Below are 14,162 nucleotides of genomic sequence, written 5' to 3'. Positions count from 1 at the left end.
TTATCCGTGAATTAAGTAGATAAGCACAAAATTTTCTTGCAATGCTTTATAAATGCATTAATTTTTTTCGAATCCTGAAAAAACAAATTAGTAGGTATTCTTGGAAAATTTAGACGCAAAATGAAAGATTACATTATTACCTAGGGCTGAAAGTCCCTGAAAACCTCTATAATGTTTATTTGAATAAGTTACAAGGGTGAAGAAAAAAAAAAGAAAATTTAGTGTAATTTTTAATTTCAAATATCTAATAAAGAAACCTTTTGTTGAAGTGAAAACTTCTTTAGGGACGTTGTGCGATTATTGGATAGGGGAAAAAAGTCAGAGGAAAAAATAATATTAATAAATAAAATGTATTTTAGTTCTATTTGAATATAATAAAATAAATAATACAATAAATTTAATTTACAAAAGTAAAATTAGGATGTATAAAACACATTTTTAACTACAGTCGGAAAAATGAAAGATTACCCATGAACGATCACATCAATCACTTATTTTGTATTTTTGCTGTCTTTTTCTATAACAAACGTTTATTATTTATAAAAAAAGGCAGCAAATACAAAATAAGTGATTGATGCGATCGTTCATGGGTAATCTTTCATTTTTCCCACTGTACATTATACATATATAGGGAGGGTAAAAAAAACAGTCCACCTCGATATTTGGCAGTAGTTATTAAATTTTAAGGGAATGACGAAACAGTTCGAGTTTGTTCTAAGGGGGACATATTTTTACGATAAATACATCTGTCATTTGTCAACCCCCTAACTTCTATTTCCCCAACCCCTTATTTTTAAATGGGGAATACATACATATACCATGTGCGGCACATCATTAGAAAGGCATAGAGATGAAGTACTCAGTCAGATATATTAGCAAACCATAGGCGTTACGTTTCATTTTTAAAACGTGTTGTACTTCAAATTAATTAACAGATTTTTTGCAAAGACGGTGCAAATATCAAAAAAAATCTTGAACGGTCGTTATGTTTGAATACTCCATTTAAATGCTATTCTCATGATGTGCCGCACATGGTATATTCCCTATTTAAAAATAATGGTTTGAGGAAGTGGAATAGAGGGGGTTGACAAATGACAGATGTATGCATCGTAAAAATGTGTCCCCCTTAGAACAAAAATCGACCTGTTTCGTCATTTCCTTAAAATGTAATAAATACTGCCAAATATCGAGGTGGACTGTTTGATTTGGCCCGCCCTGTTTTTTACAAAACATAATATACTACATCGTTTTCAAATACTGCTGTATTTCTTCCAACGTCTTTCCCTTAGTCTCCGGTACAATGAAATAGGTTACTATTATTGATATAAAATTACAAACACCAAATAACAAAAATGGTCCAGATAAGCCACTATACGCATATAGATAGTAAAAGGTACTGTTAGTACCGATGGTTAGAAGTCCATACACCACCACTACAGCCGAAATGCCTTTAGATTTAATGCTGGCTGAGAACAGCTCACCTTGCATCAACACAGGAATAGGACCAATTCCAAAAGAAGACACAAAGAGGAAAACAATTAGACCAGCTAGTGGGAACCAATTGATTGCATGTAGATTGATTTGTGGATACAATTTTTCCACAAGGAAATAAAATCCTACTAGTAAAAATATTACACTAGAACCTGCAAGAGACATTATTAAAGACTTTCTTCGGCCAAATTTATTCGAACCATATGCCATGGAAGCGCATATAATAAAATTTAGTGCGGTATAGAGTATTGTTGAAGCTTCAGAGCTTATACTACTACCAACTTTCTGGAAGACGAATTGAGTATAGCTCCCAAAAACCCACAGTCCGGAAAGTATTTGTGCAGCTCTTAAAAACGCAGCTATTATTAAAGCTTTTCTGTTTACGTGGTTAAAAAACAAGTCAGTCCATGTTCCAGATTCAGAAAGTTGTCTCTTTATGTCGTTCTGCATCCTTGTGAATTCAATATCAACATTATTATTTTGTCTTAACTTCATTAGTGATATTTTAGCTTCAGAAAGTTGGTTTTTTGCTATATAAAAAGATGGTGACTCAGGAATAATAAATGCAGATAAAAACAAAACTATCACTTGCAGTATTAGAAAAAAGTAAGATGTTACTTTAACGCTACAGTATATTCCAATAACGTTTATGATAAAAGTACCAAATAGCACTAAAATGAAGAATGCATTTCCCCACACACCACGCACTTTTGGAGTAGCAACTTCTCCAATATATATGGGAATCACACACATGAGCAAAGCATCTCCTAACCCGACTAATAACCTTGCAAAATACAAAGCCCATAGATTAGTAAACAAAGCTTTTGTTAACCAACATAATATGTACGGTACGGATGTTAAAAGGATTGCTTTTTTCCTTCCAATGATGTCAACAAATGGCTCTAAGAAGGGTGAAAGGACTATTAGACCAACTACGTTTACTACAGCGAATAGAGCTGCTTGATCTTCTCTGATATTATAATTTACTTTGTCTTCAACTATTTTTACCATAAACGGAGACGTCCATCCTGAGAGGGCACCGCTGACGAATCCTTGCGAGGCCGCTTAAATAGAAAAATATATTAACCTTTTATAATTTGGTTTTATTATAATTATCTATGTAAAACATATTATACAGAGAGGGTCAAAATTATGGAATAAATTCATTTTCCCTAAAAAGGACGATTTGGAAGAAAAATTCCGAAACAAGTCGATTTTTTTTAAATTATGCATTTTTGGCATATGTATCATACTAGTGACGTCATCTATCTAAGGGTGATGACGTAATCGATAATTTTTTTAAATGAGAACTATTTTCAGTAATATAAACATTACCATAATTATTTATACGGGGGGGGGGGGGTCAAAAAAAAATTACTTTCGAAATAAATTATTTCACACAAACAGAAGAATGTATGTATCTTATTTAATTCAAAATACATTTTACTGCTCTCGGAAGATAGAAAAAAATGTTTATTTGACAAATAAACAATGTTTTTCGCTTAAATTCAATGTTAAAGCTGCCACTCGCCTGCCCCTTGACAGTTTGAACATTAATTTATTTGAACACTAATGTCAGCGAAAAGCAATGTTTACTTGTAAAATTAACATTTTTTTTTTGTTTTCTGACAGCAGTAGAAAGTATTTTGAATTAAATAAATTACATACATTCTTTTTTTTGTGAATTCAATAATTATTATTTTTGGTCACCCTGTATAAATAATTATGGTAATGTTTATATTACTAAAAACAGAATTTAATTTCCTTTCAAATGAAGTATCTTCTTCTTCTTGTAGTGCCTATCCGTTTCGGATGTTGGCGACCATCATGGCAATCTGCACTTTGCACACTGCTGCTCTGAAAAGATTTGTAGTGGTTGTATTGAACCACGTTCGTAGATTTTTCAGCCAGGAAATCCTTCGCCTTCCTGGTCCTCGCTTTCCCTCTACTTTTCCCTGCAAGACCAGTTGCAGCAGTCCATATCTCTCACTGTTCCTCATGATGTGACCGAGGTATTCGATTTTGGCTGTTTTTATTTTGATTAACAGCTCTTTTTCTTTTTTCATTCTCAGCAAAACACCCTCATTAGTAATGTGGTCGGTATAAGATATCTTCAGGATTCGACGATAAAGCCACATCTCAAAAGCCTCAATTTTCTTGCAGGTGGCGTCTGTGAGAGTCCACGACTCAACTCCGTACAACAGTATAGGAAATATATAACATCGTAGTATGTATAAATGAAGTATCACACTAGCCCTATTCTCGTTTAAAAAATTATCGATTACGTCATCACACTCAGATAGATGACGTCACTAGTATGATATTTATATGTCAAAAAAGATTTAAAAATAAAAATCATTCTGTTTTGGGATTTCTCTCCAAAATATCCCTTTCTCGAAAAATTAATTTATTCCATAATTTTGCCACTCACTATATTTTTATGTTGATATGCACAAAGAGTTGCAAGAAACAACTGAACCATATAGGTCGACTACAAGTTACTTACTTGATAAAAAAGGAAATGCTGAACAAGACAAACTGGAGAGGTGGAGGGAATGTATTGAGGAACTGTTTGGTGACGACAGAACAGAAATTCAAATCGAAATTATATCGACTGCTTCAAATATATAACCTTAGATAAAATGGAAAGAGCTATTAAATTATTAAAGGGCAGGAAAGTAACCGGTTCATATAAAATTTCCTGCAAAATAATCAAACTAAATTCTTTTCTAAACGCATTCAAAAAATATACGAACATATAACAACAGACAGGCAACTGTCAACATTTGTAATGATACCCAAAAAAATAAACGCTAAACAATATACCGATCGTCGCAATATTTAGCCTGATCAAAGAACAATCTGACCCCAAAAAAAATAAAGGAAGGATGAAAATTTGGGAATAGGTAGTTGAAATTGTCTATTATTATATAAGAAAAAGTTTACAATTCTAAATCCCCTCCATTTTACAAAAATGGAGACCCCTCTCGAAGGCAAAAAAATTACATTCAAAATAAGTCCGGAATTGGATAAAATGTCTAAGCAACTTTTGTTCTATAGAGTTTTTTCCCTAAGTCCATACTTTTCGAGTTATTTGTAAGTGAATATGTTCATTTTTAACAGAAAAAAAAACATGTTTTTGGCGATTTTTCGGAGATAACTCAAAAAGTAAGTACTTCAGCGAAAAAAATATAGCTTATAAAAAACTGAAAAAATGGTGTATGCTGTAGGTCTGTAGACCCAGTAGAAGCAGAGTCGTATCTAATGAAAAGTAGGTTCTTCTTCATCAAATTCCCAATCGAATATTTCAATGTGAAATAACCCAAAAACAGAGCACTTTTCGGGGAAAATTCATTTACAAATTTTTTAAAGGTTTAAAAAAGGTTTATTTTTGTTTTTTCAAAAACTTTAACATTAAAAGTAAGTGCGTGACGCTCAAAATATTGTTTGTCCCTTTTATTTTTTGGTAAACAAATCGCGAAAATCGCCCTCTAAGTAGCATCACATATAAATTTTACCATTACCACTTCACAAGCTACTTTGCTTATGTATTATTTATATGATCTGTAAGTTTCATCGGTTCAAAGTGCTTATTTTTGAAAAAGCTGTAGTTAAAATGGCTTGAACGAGTAACTAATACAGAGCACTTGAACAGCCATAGCATAACCGATTTTTGTCTAACAGGAAAACAAAAAAGCAAAAATATTCAGAAAATAAAAACGAACATTTTATTACTCTTTAAGATTTTTGGTATTACTAATAATTTTTAAGTTAATTCCATGAACAATTCCATTTTGATTCAAAATTTAAAAAAATGTTTTATTTTAAACACTATTTTTTTCCAAAAATGAGCACTTTGAACCAATGAAACTTAAAGATAATAAAAATAATACATAAGTAAAGTAACGTGTGAAGCGGCAACGATTAATTTTATTTGGGAAGCTAATTAGGGGGTGATTTTCTCGATTTTTGTACAAAAAAATAACAGGGACCAACAATATTTTGAGCGTAACTAACTTATTTTTATTGTTAGAAGTTTTTTTAAAAACAAAAATAAATCTTTTTTAAACACTTTAAAAAGTTCTCATGAATTTTCCCCGAAAATTGCTCTGTTTTTTGGTTATTTCACATTGATATATTCGATTTGGAATTTGACGAAGAAGAACCTACTTTTCATTAGCTACAACTCTGCGTCTACTGGGTCTGCAGACCTCACGCGTAAACCATTTTTTTCAATTTTTTATAAGCTATATTTTTACTAAGAATATTTTTTTGTTAGAATACTTACTTTTGCAGTTATCTGCAAAAAACCGTCCAAAAACATTTTTTTTTTTTGTTAAAAATGAACATTCACTTGCAAATAACTCGAAAAGTACTGACTTATACTCCGTCTACCGAACAGACGGAGTAATCAAGTGAATAAATCATAATATTTCTTCAAAATACCTTAACGCACAGCCTTGTACACAATACCGATAACACCAATTACCGAATATCTTGTTATCGGTATTGTGTAGAAGGCCGTGCGTTAAGGTATTTTGAAGAAATATTGTGATTTATTCACGTGATTACTCCGTCTGTTGGGTAGACGGAGTATAGTGAAAAAACTCTATAGAACAAAAGTTGCTTAGAATTAGTCATTTTATCCAATTCCTGGCCTATTTTAAACGTATATTTTTTCACTCCCGAGAAAATATTTTTCACCCTGTATTTCCCAATTTTTGTAAAATGGAGGCGATGTAGAGTTGTAAACTTTTTCTTATTTTATTTATTTTTTATTTATTGTTTTGGAGGTTTTCGTAAAATTTTGTGTTCTTTGGTCGGGCTAATTAGTCTAATGAGACATGTACTAAAAATTTTCTTAACAATACTGTATTGAACAATTTACAATAACGTAGAAGTACAACTAAGCGAAACAAAGCGTGGTGTCGGAGACAACCCTGAAACGAGAGAAGCATTATTCAGTTTGCAGGTCATGGTTCAGAGGTGTAGGGATATAAATTAACCGTTATATGTGTTTTATCGACTTCGAAAAAATCTTTGACGGTGTCACCCACGACAAATTGAGAGGTGTTTTGCAACAGAGGGCTGCAGTAAACAAAATAATATTATCTCCAACGCTCGATAATCGGACAAGATACTGAAAAAAGGAGATAAACTCTACATGTTCTTAACAATAAAGACAGACAGACAACAATAAACAGAAGAACAACAAGGTTTTAGATCGGGAAGATCATTCCCGAAGATCGGGAAGATGACAATATCGTAAATAACCGCTATCTTAATAGGTAGAATAAAACAAACCGGCATATTTATGTTTCGTGGACCTTAAGAAAGCATTTGAGAGGGTCAAATTAAAGGTCGTTATCCATTTGTTATGCTCAAGAAAGATACCTCCAGGAATAATTAAAACGATCGAAAACATCTACCAGAACAACACAATAAAAGTAAACGTAGAAGATGTACTAACTGACCCAATTGAAGCTGGCAATGGGAAAAGAGAGGGGGATTCTTTGTAGGACGTAAATTGGACGTAAGTGATAGAGTTTAAATATTTGACGTAAGTGAAAGGCAGAATTTATCAAAACAGTCATCAGACCAATGAAATACGACCCAACACATCATAATCAGTGGCATTAGAGCTCTTTATGAGCCAAATCCTTCTTCAGAACAATCCTCCATTCGCATCTCTCTCTGGCAACTCTTCTCCATGCTCTAATTCCAATAGATTTTAAATAATTTTCTACGAATTTCATACGACCCGACATCGACACAAAGAGGACAAAAAGATTGCTCGAAACAGCGGAGATGAAAACCCATCGAAAAATCGATGGTAAGACCCTATGGGACAGAGCTAGAAGTACACATATTATGTGACGGAGATGCAAGGTAGACAACGTTAATAACTGGGTAAGAAACAGAAGAAGAGAATGGAATGAGCACATAAGCCGAATGACAACAAATAAAGTAGTAAAGACAGCGAGAGACTGTTCCCCAATAGGAAGACGATCAGTACGAAGACCACGAAAGCGATGGAAAGACAACTTACTAGAGGCACATTGAAAAAACAGACAGAGTCATGTCTATACAAAAAGAAAAAGAAGAAGATGTTCTTAACAAATATATTCAAAACTGATTTGATATCCAGAATGTTACATTTAAAAAAATACACTTTGGTTCACTCCGTTGTTCTGATTCACCCTGTATTATCGAAAATAATTAATTCATTATTACTTACCAATTAAAATAACTGTTATTTGAAAACATTCTTTCTCACTCTTTTGTGGTACTACAGCACTAATTTCTAACTTTTCTTTCATTATAGACGGTTTTTATTATTCATAATAATGATAAAGTATATCTTATATCTTGTTAATTGTATGTCACATACTTAAAATTATTGGCTGCAAGTGCAAATATGTTTATCATTTAAAATGATTTCGCACAAAAGAAAGATAAACAATTATTTTATATACTTAATGAACACGTTATAAACGTAATACATTTATTACACTCTTCATATGTAATTGTTATAAAGGTATTTTGATCGAAGGCTATGCTGGAACAACATTGTAACCGTCAACAGTTTCATAATAAGTGGGTTTTCCATGGAACAACGTTCTATATGCGCAAATAGTCCAGGCTGTATGTTCACCCCCGTTAGGTAAATTATTCCGATTCCTTTTTTGTTGCACAAACTTACTCAAAAAGAGGTGTTTACAGCAAATCCATTGGGTGCCAGGCGGTACCGCAGTCGGAAAATTGTTTATATATTTTTTTAAGAAAATTCAAAAATGAATTCTTTCACTTCGGAAATTTTTTTTTAGATTCTTTGGGTCACACGAGCAAAAAGGTCTTTCTCTAAATTTGATTGTTGTCGAGTTATACGCGACTTAAAATTTGAAAAACGTGAAAATGACCATTTTCAAAGCTTAATAACCATAGATATAATAACTAGTAGATTAAGCAATGTATGGGGCTGCTCTGTGTATCGAGGTGTTAATACCAATATTAAAGATTGAGTGGTGTAGCCATCTGTGTCTGTCACATGCGCGAGATCGCTTGGTTAAAATAGATAGACCACCGATCGACTGCTTACGCGTTACGGCTTTTTTGCTCAGTATTCCTTGTCTACCGTTAATATGTATATGTTAATAACTCGGTTAAAAATTATTATTATGAAAGTCAGTAAGTGACCAAATCAAATTTTATAAAGCCCCCTCCCCCCCCCCCCCACAAAGTCCTGAAGACATTTTTGTCATTATATACATATTACAATAACAGCCTTGTAATAAAATAATGCTAAAAACTTCTCCAGGATCTTCTAGGGGGCTTTGAAACTTTGATATGGTCACTTTCTGACTTTCATAATAATGAATGGCCTTGAAAGTGGCTATTTTCGCGTTTTTCAAAGTTTAAATCGCGTATATCTTAACAGTCAATTTTAGAGAAAAATCACTAGAGACCTTTTTGGCTCAGAATGACCCAAAGAATCTAGAAAAAATCTGTCCGAAGTAAAAAAAATTAATTTTTTGAATTTGTTCAAAAAAAATTGTTTAAACAATTTTCCGACCCCGTTACCGACTAGCACCATGTATATTTGTTACAAAGACGTCTTTTTGAGTAAGTTTGTCAAAAAATAACGAATCGCAATAATTTACTTAACGGGTGCGAGCATACAGCCTGGACTAAAAATAATGTACCGAAAACTGCAGAGAATATTACTAGACTTTACTTTATGTCATGTTACGCTCATAAATATTATTTTTTTCAAAACAATCAATTAGGTATACCTAACGTGTTTTGTTCAAGATATCGACAAAATTTGATTTTCCGTTTACAGCGTTGATACAGCTTATCGTTTGATTAAGAGGAAACAGTAGCGATCAACAGGTAGTGAAAACGCGTTCCAAGATTGCGGCTGTAATTTTGAATATTTTTTCGAGATATTTGGCACACGTATTCGTAATATAATAAAGAATGGCAGTACAGAGCCCAATTTGAAAAATATATAAATATGTGTAGATTACTCTGTAATTAAATACAATATTAAATAAACGAGCCTGTACCGCCATTAAGAAGAACAAAAAAATACACTTTCTTCAAATAAACTTTTTTATTTGATGCCTAGATTTTGTGTCATTTTGGAACTACTAAAATTGTTTATTTCATTAGTAGTTTCAAAATGACACAAAATCTAGGCATCGGATAAAAAAGTTTATTTGAAGAAAGTGTATTTTTTTGTTCTTCTTAATGGCAGTACAGGCTCGTTTTTTTAATATTGTATTTAATTACAGAGTAATTTCCACATATTAATATATTTTTAAAATTGGGCTCTGTACCGCCATTCTTTATTATATTACGAATACGTGTGCCAAATATCTCGAAAAAATATTCAAAATTACAGCCGCAATCTTGGAACGCGTTTTGGCTACCTGTTGATCGCTACTGTATCACCTTTATTCATATATTATAGCCCAGTAAATATATGTAAAATACGGCGATACTGTGTAATTTTCAGGGTTAACACTGGATTGAACAAAAAATTTGATTCAGGTTCTACTTACCCTCCACTTCAAAGTTGGACTTGTGCCGTTTGTTTCTTTTGCTTGGGGGTGAAAGTCATCCCTTCTCAGGGGTGAAAAATATACATACGTTAAAAATAAGTCCGGAAAGGGATAAACAGACTATGTACTTTTATTTTTGTTAAGGCCATCGGTACATAATTCGCAAATATTTTATGGCTATCCCTACTTTTTCTGTCTTCACACGGCAAATTACGTGTAGTAAAATTCACACTGGTATGGATATGTAGACATTACTAGAATGCCGATCTACTTGAAAATGTCATCATTAACTTAAAGAGATGGCTTTTGAATGTTCTTGGATAACTGTTATTTGTATAATTGCAAATTATTAATTCAGTTAATAAATGTGATAATGTTTTTCACTAACTATGTATTCAGTGAATGTAATAATTTATATGTAAAACAAAAACTAATACTCAATCGAGAAAAGAGGAATAGTGTTAGAGTGATTTTTTAATAATATATTGTTAATATGGAACGCTAACAATTTTGAACATCCTTAACAACAAAATACTTGGATCACAGAATATACTATTTTGATGTATTCTCTCCTTGGATCTTCCACAAATAATACACAATACAATAACTTTTTATTAAGTTCACGTCTTAAATCAATTATTTATCAAATACACTATATATCAATATTATTTAGTCAACAACTCAAAATATTCCCGATGCCATGTCAAATATTTAAAATTGTCACTGATTGTCACTGTCTGACTGGTAATATGCTGACAATATTCTATTCGACTGAGTGCGTTGTAAGACAAAGATAGATTTGGAAAATATTACCACGGACATTGTGTTCATTATTTTCGAATCTTAATAAAACCAATAAATATTTTTGAAAAATTTAAACGCAGAATAAAAGACTAAATTATTACCGAGGGCCGAAAGTCCCTTAAAATAAATAAAAAGTTTATTTTGAATGAGATATTTGAAATTAAAATCACACTAAATTTTCTCTTAGTTTTTCACCCCTGTAACTTATTAAAATAAACAGTATAGAAGTTATCAGGGACTTTCAGCCCTCGCTAATAACGTAATCTTTCATTCTGCGTTTAAATTTTTCAAAAATACTTATTAGTTTTCTCAGGATTTGAAAAAAATAAATCCCCATTTGAATAGAATTGCAGCCGAAAATATGTACCCATCCCCTTAAGTACCTATTTTATTGTTATTGTCAAGTTAAAATGTTTATTTTTCCACAAAAAAACACTGAAAAAATTACTGTAATCTATAGAGCCAGTAGCAAATTTGGAGCTCATGAAAAATACGTTCTTATTCAACGTGAAATAACCAAGAAATGAAGCACTTTTCAAGGAAAACTCATTTTTTAAGGTATTTAAAGAAGCTTTATTTATCAACATGAAGAGAAGTATCCATTATTATAGCCAGCTTTATTTATACTTTTGACAAAAGTTTCTAGCATCAAACAGAAGCTAGTTACACTCAAAATAAAGTTGGCCTGTTTTTTTAGTAGAAAAATCGTGACAATCTCCCCTCATTTAGCACCCCAAATGAAATTATTCGTTACCGCTTTACCATTTACTTTATTATGTATTGTTTATATGTATTGTTTATCTGTAAGTTTGACCGGTTCGGAATGCTTACTTTTTAAAAAATTTGGTTTTATAATAAAATTTTTTTTGAAAAATGCTCATTTTTCATATTAACTTAAAAAATATTAGTGACAAGAAAAGTCTCAAAGAGGAAAAAAAATATGTTTTTGCTTTTATAAATATTTGGGTTTTATTTTGTGTTTCTGTAAGACAAAAATTGGTTAAAATATGCTTGTTCAAAGTTTGCATACACTCGTTATTAGTGACTCGTTCAAGCCCTTTCAACTACAACCGTTTCAAAATTAAGCACTTTGAACTGATGTAACTTGTATAGGTATCATATGAAAAATAGATAAGTAAAGTAAATGGTAAAGCGCTAACGCTTAATTTCATTAGGGGTGCTAATTAAGGTGATTTATTTTTTGATTATTTTACGTTGAAATATTCGATTTGGAATTTGACGAATCAGAACGTATTTTTCATGAGCTCCAACTTTCAACTTTGCTTTTACTGGATCTATGGATTTCATGAATACACTGTTTTTATAAGCTACTTTTTCCTAAGAATATTTTTTTTTCGTTAAATTACTACTTTTGTGTCACTTTCAAAAAACTGCCAGAGACGGGTTTTTTTTTGTTGAAAAATAAATATTTTCTCTCTCAAATAACTCGAACAGTATTAACTAACTTAGTTAAAAAATCTTATAGAACAAATGTTTCTTAAAATTAGTGAGTTTATCCATTTCCGGAATTGTTTTAAACGTATGTTTTTTCACCCTCGTGAAGGGGTGGCTTTCACCCCCCAAGTAAAAGCAACACTGGGCTTAAGTCCAATAATAGACGAGGCAAAGAACCATTAAACCCAGGAATTTTGTGCATTAAGATGAATCATCATGCAACTTTTTGCATTCGATTCGAGAGGAAATCAGGAAATTTTGTGAACTAAATTTATATCCGGCAAAAATTTTTGTGCGTGAGAAAATGCATTTTCAAAGTGCATCTCACAGAGATGGAAAACGAAAAATTTAGAACTCAGGAAATATTGACGGAAATGAGTTCAATTTTTATACTTGGGGGTTTTTGGAGGTAACTGAACACGAATTTCATGACGGCTATGGTCTCCGAGGTACCTGGTTTTCAGGGTGGAACTCGTCACATGGGACGATCGAATATTTCGCGAAATGAAGATTGGATCGAAAACCTGAAAAATACGTGTTTAATATTTTTCAAAAATCTATTGAATGACACTAAACACTACCCCCCCCGCTCCACCCCCTGGATGAGGGGTGGGTGTAACTTTAAAATCTTAAAAGGAAACCCCCATTAGTTATTGTAGATTTGGATTGCTTACGTAAAAATAAGCAAATTTTATTCAAGACATTTTTTCGAATTGTGGATAGATGGCGCTATAATTGGAAAAAAAGATTTATCGTGATACCATAGGTAATTTATAGAAACGGTCTAATATCTTGAAAAATACACTTCCAAATAAAAAACCAAAAAATACTCGTTTAATATTTTTCAAGATCCCATCGAATAACATCAAACACGACCCTCCACTCCACCCCCTGGAGGTGGGGTGGGGGGTAACTTTGAAATCAAATAGGAATCCCCGTGTTCTATTGCAGATTTGGATTCCTCATGAAAAAAATAAGTAATATTTATTCGAAAAACTTTTTGGAATTGTTGATAGATGGCTCTAATAGTGTTTTTCCGATTACAGCGCCATCTATCCATAATTCGAAAAAATGTCTGGAATAAACGTTACTTTTTTTTACGTAAGCAATCCAAATCAGCAATAAAACATGGAGGCTCCTATTTAAGATTTTTAAGTTACCCCCCACCCCATCTCCAGGGGGTAGAATGGAGAGTAGTGTTTAGTGTCATTCGACAGATTTTTGAAAAATATTAAGCAATTGTTTTTTGGTTTTTTATTTGGAATTGTATTTTTCGAGATATTAGACCGTTTCTATAATTTACCTATGGTATCAAGAGAAATGGTTTTATTCCGATTATAGCGTCATCTATCCACAATTTGAAAAAATGTCTCGAATAAATTTGCTTATTTTTACTTACGTAATCCAAATCTGTAATAACAAATGGGGGCTTCTATTTAATATTTTAAAGTTACCCCCACCCCACATCGAGGGGGTGGATTGGGGGGTCATGTTTAGTGTCATTCGATAGATTTTTGAAAAATATTGAACACGTATTTTTCAGTTTTTCGATCCAATCTTCATTTCGTGAATTATTCGATCGTCCCACGAATTATTCGATTCCCAGGCGACGAGTTCCACCCTGGGCACCAGGTAACTCGGAGACCCTCACCGTCATGAAATTCGTGTTCAGTGACCTGCAAAACTCCCAAGTATAAAAATTGAAATCATTTCCGTCAATATTTCCTGAGTTCTAAAGAGATCAATTTAGTCCACAAAATTGCCTGACACTCTCTCGAATCGAATGCAAAAAGTGGCATGACGATTCATCTTACTGCACAAAATTGCTAGGTTTTGCGCTTTTTA

At 32.4% G+C, this 14,162-nt stretch overlaps 1 protein-coding gene across 1 annotated transcript; it reads right to left on the bottom strand.

The window, feature by feature from the left end:
- Window positions 1-344: 344 nt before the first annotated feature.
- Window positions 345-8,055, bottom strand: LOC114340445 (facilitated trehalose transporter Tret1). Its single transcript, XM_050658427.1, has 2 exons — window positions 7,730-8,055; window positions 345-2,555 (listed from the first exon to the last, which is right to left on the bottom strand). Exons 1-2 carry the CDS (start codon window positions 7,809-7,811, stop codon window positions 1,240-1,242), a joined length of 1,398 nt encoding a protein of 465 aa, XP_050514384.1. The 5' UTR covers window positions 7,812-8,055; the 3' UTR covers window positions 345-1,239.
- Window positions 8,056-14,162: the final 6,107 nt, after the last annotated feature.

The sequence above is a fragment of the Diabrotica virgifera genome, chromosome 8 (genome assembly GCF_917563875.1).
Source record: "Diabrotica virgifera virgifera chromosome 8, PGI_DIABVI_V3a".
In the NCBI taxonomy this organism is placed as follows: domain Eukaryota; kingdom Metazoa; phylum Arthropoda; class Insecta; order Coleoptera; family Chrysomelidae; genus Diabrotica; species Diabrotica virgifera.
This window is presented reverse-complemented; position numbering and strand designations above follow the sequence as displayed.